This window comes from Sardina pilchardus, chromosome 20 (genome assembly GCF_963854185.1).
Source record: "Sardina pilchardus chromosome 20, fSarPil1.1, whole genome shotgun sequence".
Taxonomy (NCBI): domain Eukaryota; kingdom Metazoa; phylum Chordata; class Actinopteri; order Clupeiformes; family Clupeidae; genus Sardina; species Sardina pilchardus.
The window spans coordinates 19,349,301-19,356,462 of record NC_085013.1 but is presented as its reverse complement, the minus strand read 5'-3'; the positions used below and the strand labels follow the sequence as shown (position 1 = coordinate 19,356,462).

The window sequence follows — 7,162 nt, the reverse complement described above, 5'->3', positions numbered from 1 at the left end:
TCCCTAGAGTGTGTGGTTGATGCATTTCACTAACAGCACACATTTCTGACTCCTGCCGGGAGTACAACTGCAGATTAAACATAAGTAGGTCCTTGGCGGAGGGAGGGCGAGGGTCCCGACTGTGCGCGGGGAGCGACGGCGGAGGCTGGATTTGTGGCCAGCGGATGATGCCGTTAATGAATTCCCACGGGCCCCGAACGAGCGCTGCCGTGGCGGCCGCGAAATCGAATCGAATTTCATCGATTCATACAGCACTCGCGGTTAATGTTACGTGACAGACTGCAGATTAACGACAGCGGCAGGTGTGCCAGGACGAGGGGGGGTGAGGGGGGGGTGGACGGTGGGGGGGATTTGGTGGAACGGAAGTGGGACAGCCCTCTGTGTGCTACAAGCTTTACGAGGGCACACAAAGAGGGAGCTGACAGACGACAAAGCAGTTAAGACTCCCGGATCCTCCCAGCTTTCATCGGTCCCCAGAAATCTCTTGTCGTCCACCTGCGCCTGGCTCCACCAATGAAGTCGGCAGACAGCACCACTTTAACTAACACTGCCTGCATCAATGACACATCAAGCCGAGCTCCCCCCCCCCCCACTCCCCACCTAATTACTGCCAGTGCCAGCCGACAGCAAGGCAAGTCGGGCAATGTGAAGAAAACAAGATGAGACCCCACCACCACCACCTCCACCCCCACCCTCCACACACACAGAGGCGTGGAAACAGGTGATGCATTCAGTGGCACCAAGCAGCCAGCGATCCATTTAAAATCCACTGACAGGAGAAGTGAGCGAGCTAGACTGTAATTTTCTCTCAAGGTCCCATCACCAGCCTCCAACTGGACCTCTCTTCCATCAGTAAGCATATTGAAATGAGCCAGTGTCATTCGCTAACATCCCTCCTGTGTCATTACCGCCTGTTCAAGTGGCTGGAAGAGATGCGCTTATTCTCCGAATGACGTTCGGCTGGAATTAGTAGACAGATTGAGGTCTATTGCCATTTCGGAGAAAAATATACATTTCACTCATCAAAGGAACATGAGAGGCCCTGATGAGTCAGTCTCAGCCTAAGTCATTTCGCTGCCTCCCCTTTAATCATACATAAACATCAATATTTTGATGTTCTCCCAGTCGCTCCTCGGCTTGCTCGGCTGCTACTATCAGTGGCTGGATTGCATGGAGGGAATAATGATAGAAAGGGTAACTGCAGGTTCCTAGATAATGGTTCCTAGCACGGCACACCATTCTCGTCTTCAAGTGTATTTGACAATTTTTATGCACCATTCCACCCTCTTACCCGTGTGGGGAAAGATGACTGCTAAAGAATAGTGGAGAGAGAAATGTGGATTGTATTGAAGACACCTTGACATGTAACCCCATTGTATTCTCCTCAAAGTCATTTCAGACCATTTTTGAGAGAGGTAGGCTACGACCTTTAGAGGATTTTTACAAAATCAATATAATTTTAGTCAAAAGCACACCTTTGGTCTGAGTGTCCTGAAGAGACTAATCAGGGGCTATTAGCTCAACTTATTTCCCCTCATAAACATCTATCATTTAGGAGGCCATTTGCTCCTTTTACCTCACATTGCAGATAATTAGAAAATAATGACTTATTAGACCTTAATGATGGCCACAATCATGGCTCTTCAGAGATCCCCATTTACTGCTGACGACTGAGCGAAATGTTAACAATGTACAATAGCCAGACAGAGGTCATACTTATTCAATTACTGATTTTGAACTGTGCCAAAAAAGTCATAATTGAAAATTAAACAAGATGAGTTAAGTCAATTATTTTCAGAAGATGAGCACACTCCTTTCTTCCACCCAATTAACAAAGGCTGTCTTTCAGACTGGACGGCACTAGGTTGTGTGGGCTAATTGCTTGTAGATCTCCAATGACTTGATATTGTGTGGCACAGGCACAAAGTAGTCTAGACATATAAGAACCTAAAAGAACATTTGGTGCCGAGGACAGGAGTAACCCTAGCCAATGCATCAGTGCTGACATATAATTACTGATAAAAGTACAAGGCCAGATTCATCCCCAGGATGGAACAGTCTCCTAAAGAATCCCGATAGCACATTTCTGTGTAATTATACGATGCAAATGTATATCAAATATAGTGGCGCTATACTATGTGCGATAGTGAGGCTAATGGTTTTTTAATGTCATCCCTCACTGGGAGCGTCTTCATCATGAAAGTACAATTGTTTCATGTCAGACGGTATGGGCTGTGCAATGGCCATTAATGTCAATATGACAGACGCCGAACTGAGATGGATTCCACACAATTTACTGTTCTAGAAGGTTGGGCATAGAGAGCGCACAGAGGGTTTATTTAAGGAGAAAGTTTAAGGTGGTGAGAATGACTGGTGAAAAAAGGAACTGGTGCCTTGCTTCCTCACTTTCGGGTAATTGAAAGTGGTGTTCCCACGCTCCATTCTAGAGCTCCGTTTTAGCCAGGGGGTCATACATATTCATGTGGATCAGGAGCCCCCCTATAAAGCGCTGTGAAGGGGTGTGTGTGAAGTCTATTAAAGTATCAGAGCGCTGCGTAACGTGCCAAAATACCAGAGTGGCTGCTCACAAGCGACCTGTCCTCACGTGGGTCAGAAGGGGCTTACCGTATCACAACAGAATGAACCATAAACTTTATAGTGCAACCGCCACAGCTCCTCGGGCGCACTTAGCACACACGCAACAGAGCATGGGACATGAATACCGGCCTGGTTTATTTAAATGCCAGCAGGGGTTTGATGTATGAATATGATTGATGGGACGCTGATACACTATATGAGGCCGAGATAACGGGTGGTGGGGGTAGGAGGGTGGAGGGTGGAGGGGGGGAGGACAGCAGGCGGAGATGGAAGTTGACAGGTGGTGCTGCTGGAAGATCCACACCGTCTTGGTGGCCTTGGCAGCCTGAGCTTAGTTGGTTGAGTCATTTTAATGTCAATTAGACGTCTCTGTCACCCTCTAGGACAGGTTTGGGAAGACAGGGGGAAGGGAAGTAGAATAGTAATGATGTTTTCAAGACCCGGGCGCCGCATTACTTTGTGGATATTACTGGGGTGCAGTCAAAGTCATACAGTACGCCTCCATGTTTACGAGTGTGCAGAGAGAAAGCTTTCACAACAACAACACTCATCTTCACCCCTTTTGTCACGATAAGAAACCAAGCACTATTTTATGGCTTCTACAGAGTAGTAGCAGTCCTACTGAGATCAAATAATAGTAGTGATATTTAATAAAATAGTAATAATTCTCACAATTCTAGCATCTTTGTTTGCTTAGAGACACCTCGGCAATACTGACCTCGAGTGATTTTATGTGGTATTTGGAACAAATGCAAATGCATTTTAAAGAATTGATTTCAATCTAATTAACCTTAAAACCTAATTAAGGTAATTCCTATTTGGTGATGTATGCTGTAGTTCTGCATTGATTCATGGAGGGATTTTGTCTTGACAGCAACAGTAGCTCAGTGAGAACACAAAGCATGTCTTCAGAGGGATGTGAATCATCCCTCTACCCTGTTAAGTAACAAAGAAATAAACAACTTCTCAGGCCATGAATTCTGTAATTGTAATTTCTGCACAGTCATCGCTGTTTTCCTTAATGACACTCCATCATTAATCAAACAATAACAACAGCTACTGATAATCAGCTTTCTCTGGTTCTTTTTTTTTTTTTTTTTTTGGTACAGGATATTTTTGCAACTATTTGTTTTTCTAAAAACAATCATCACTTTGAGTTCCTAAAATAAACATTTTCTTCTTCCAATAATTTACAGAGACTCCCGTCCTCATTATCCCAGCAGCCTCAGTCGAACTATGTCCCTTCTCCAGAGGAGGCGGCGGTGGCGGCGGCGGCGGCATCGCCCATCCCCCAGGGTCTCTGGGCTCGTAGAGGAGCAACACAGATGCAACAAACGCAACAAAGAGAAAAAAAAAAGGCATACTGGAACACTTCTGCTTGGAGCCGGTACGGGTCTTGTGCTTTGGATGAGTGCGAGCAGAGAGGCTATTTTTCGCGCCAGAGAGTCCGTTTTCGCAGCCGTCTTCTGTCTCGCTCCTCGGGTATGGATGAGTTGGCATCCGGGCGGGCCCTTCCCTTTGCTCCTTGCCGTGGGCACATACAGTCACAGGAGTGGGGCAGAGCCACCCCCGGGCACGTGACGTGGCGTGACGTGACGTGAGCCTGGCCGTAGCTCCATCTTCAGTAGCAGCAGCAGCAGCAGTATTGACTTTGTGACGAGCACTGTAAATCACTCGAGGGTTTTTTTTTCGAAAAAAAAAAAAAAAAGGAATGACTTTCACATTCAAGATATGTGCACTTTTCCTCACTGATTTTGTACAGAGCCTATTGGTGACGTGAAGGTTAACGAATGCCCTAGAAGTGGCGTGTGGACAGATCTATGGACGGTAATTGCTAACATCGATAAGGTAGCTCCTTGGTGAGACGCGAAATGAGAAGAGAGGGAGAGAGAGTGTGGCGAGTCCTACTCACGGCATAAATACGGTGACAATCTCTGCGATGAAACAAAGCGAGTAAAATAAGAGTTAAGGAGCGAAAAGCGAAAAGAGATCAGCTAAGACTGAGCCAGTTCACAAGTCTACATTCTAAACCAAACAAACAATGACAACAACAACAAGAAAAATAAAAACAGACAAGGGAAAGAAAAAAATCAGTGCAAATGTTCTTATGAAAACATAAGCAAAAGCAGGAAGAAGAAGAAAAAAAAATCCCCCCAGCTGTACTGTAACTTGACCAGTGGAAAAACACACAAACACATGCACACACGCGCCCATACACGCCCACACACACACACTTGCACACACTCTCTCTCACACACACACACACACACTAGTGTGTACTTGAATCAACCCGACAACGATAGCGTTAAGGCTGGTGCCACTACAAACATCTAGTTCAAGCGCCACAAGGTGGGATCGGTTACGCGATGCCACATTGCTGAGGCGCTGGCCCTGTTTGCACTGAACGGTGAAGATTAACTTCTACATTCTGTGGAGAGGAGGAGAGTCTGCAGAAGGGGGGGGGGGGGGGCGCACAGGCCTGGAAAGGGGAGCATTAGACAGAAAGTACAGGGGGGAGGTGTGTGTGTGTGCGTGTATGTCCGCATGTGTGTGTGAAATAGAGAGTCTGTCAGTATGTGAGCTGTGTGTGTGTGTGTACTGTATGTGTGTATGTCCGCATGTGTGTGAAATAGAGAGTCTGTCAGTATGTGAGCGGTGTGTGTGCGTGTGTGTGTGTATGTCCGTATGTGTGTGTGAGAGAGAGAGTCTGTCAGTGTGTGCGAGCGGTGTGTGTGTGTGTGTGTGTGTGTGGTTGGAGCGGGGGGCAGGGTGTGTGTTCACGCCAGGCATCAATGTCACCACTGCTAATCCTGGGGGCGGCTGTGCTGGAGTGAGTGAGTGAGAGAGAGCCGGGGTGGCGCATGGTGGCGTGGTGTGGCGCGTGGGCGGGCACGGGGGCGCGGGGGCTCAGGTTCGCCCGCGTCAGCCGCTCTGGATGTACTTCTTGATGACCACGCAGCCGTGGCGGAACAGCGGGCAGGGCAGGCTCTGCTGCAGCTTCCAGGCGTTGGCGCACGGGTCAAAGGCCTCCATGTTGCTCAGCGCCGGCCCCTCGCTGCTCACGATGCCGCCCGTGGCAAAGATCTTCCCGTCCAGGATGGCGGCGCTGCGCACCACAACAACAACAAAACAACAAAACAAAACAAACAAACAAACAAATAAACAAGAGCCATGACAACACCATCACCCAACACCACCTCCAGCAACACATGTCTCTGTCACTATCGCTCCACCCTCTCTGGGCGGCGGGTGCCAAGGGCAGGCCAGGCCGCCATTAGCCACGCGTCACGTGCGCGTTCAGCAGCCATATGCAGATCGGGGGAGCGTGTGCCGTGCGGCGGAGCCTATTGTGCAGCAACCACGCTTCATCTGCCTCGGAGCTAATTACCTTCTCCGCTGTGAATACAAATAACTCTGGCAGACAGATGACGCCTGAAGCACAACCCAGGGGATGACAAATGATCACTTATAAAATATGTCGCTCTGGCGCCGGTGGCAGTGTCTTAAGCTGCAATATTTTTCCCCGTTCTCGCGCGTCGTTATCGATGACGTTAGCGCCGGCTTTTTAACACCGCCGTGATTATGGATGGAGCTGCGGTTAGCTAACGCGGTGTTAGTCGCATAAGTCATCTCATGGCTAACATCTCAGAGACTACTGCACACACATGCATGTTCCACAGTGATTATGGATGGAGCTGCGGTTAGCTAACGCGGTGTTAGTCGCATAAGTCATCTCATGGCTAACATCTCAAAGAGACGTACTGCACACACATGCATGTTCCACAGGAAACACTGGCAACAAGGTCAACATGAGACACACAATTGCGTACCATTATTCAATTGAGGTCACAATTCCTAATTTAGCTAACAATGATCAAATTATGAAACGATGATGCTGATTTGATTAGTAATTGCGGCATGTCTTCGCTGCTTTTCTGGCGCGTTCTGATTGCACAGTGTGTGGCCGTGGCAACGCTGCAGAGAAGCGGCTCGGCTGATCGTATAAGAGCTACGCTAATGTCCTGATTAAACAAGAGGAAGTGCAGGGAGGGGAAAAAAACAGAGCACAATTACGAGTGAACTGAAAGTATAGTGAAACATCTTCAAAGTAATCAAGTGGCAATTCTCCTTTCTCATATTAATGCGCTACTTAGCCCTCAGTAAAGAGGAGTTAGGCATGGCTAACAGCTAGCGTTTACCTCTGGCTCGAGCCCTCAAGACCAATATGACAAACCCCATACAGTCAGCTATTTAACAAGGGCTAAAATGACTACAGAGGACCTGGGTGGTGTGTGTGTGTGTGTGTGTGTGTGTGTGTGTGTGTGTGTAGGAGGGGGGGGGGGATTTTGCAATTCAGTTAAGTTACACAGTGTATTAAATCAGTGCCCGTTGTCCTGCTGATTCATGCATTATGATAAAGAGCACATACAGCAGGCTGGGTATAAATAGCAGGCTAATGACGCTAATGCGTTGATAGCCGCGTGTGGTGTGGTGTGATGTGGGAGGACGGACGGACGAGGCCTCACTGTACTCTACTGTACCTGCAGAACTGCCTGGAGTGGTT

The 7,162-nt window shown here is 48.0% G+C and overlaps 1 protein-coding gene across 1 annotated transcript in view; it reads right to left on the bottom strand.

The window, feature by feature from the left end:
* Positions 1-3,423: 3,423 nt before the first annotated feature.
* LOC134068092 (kelch-like protein 29) overlaps positions 3,424-7,162 on the bottom strand; it is an 88,330-nt gene continuing 84,591 nt past the window's right edge. Inside the window, exons 13-14 of the mRNA XM_062523606.1 lie at positions 7,140-7,162; positions 3,424-5,704 (exon numbers count right to left, since the gene is read on the bottom strand). The exon at positions 7,140-7,162 is cut by the window's right edge and continues 122 nt beyond it. Coding sequence (XP_062379590.1) covers positions 5,521-5,704; positions 7,140-7,162 — 207 coding nt within the window. The 3' untranslated portion in view covers positions 3,424-5,520. The remainder of the gene's footprint in view (positions 5,705-7,139) is intronic.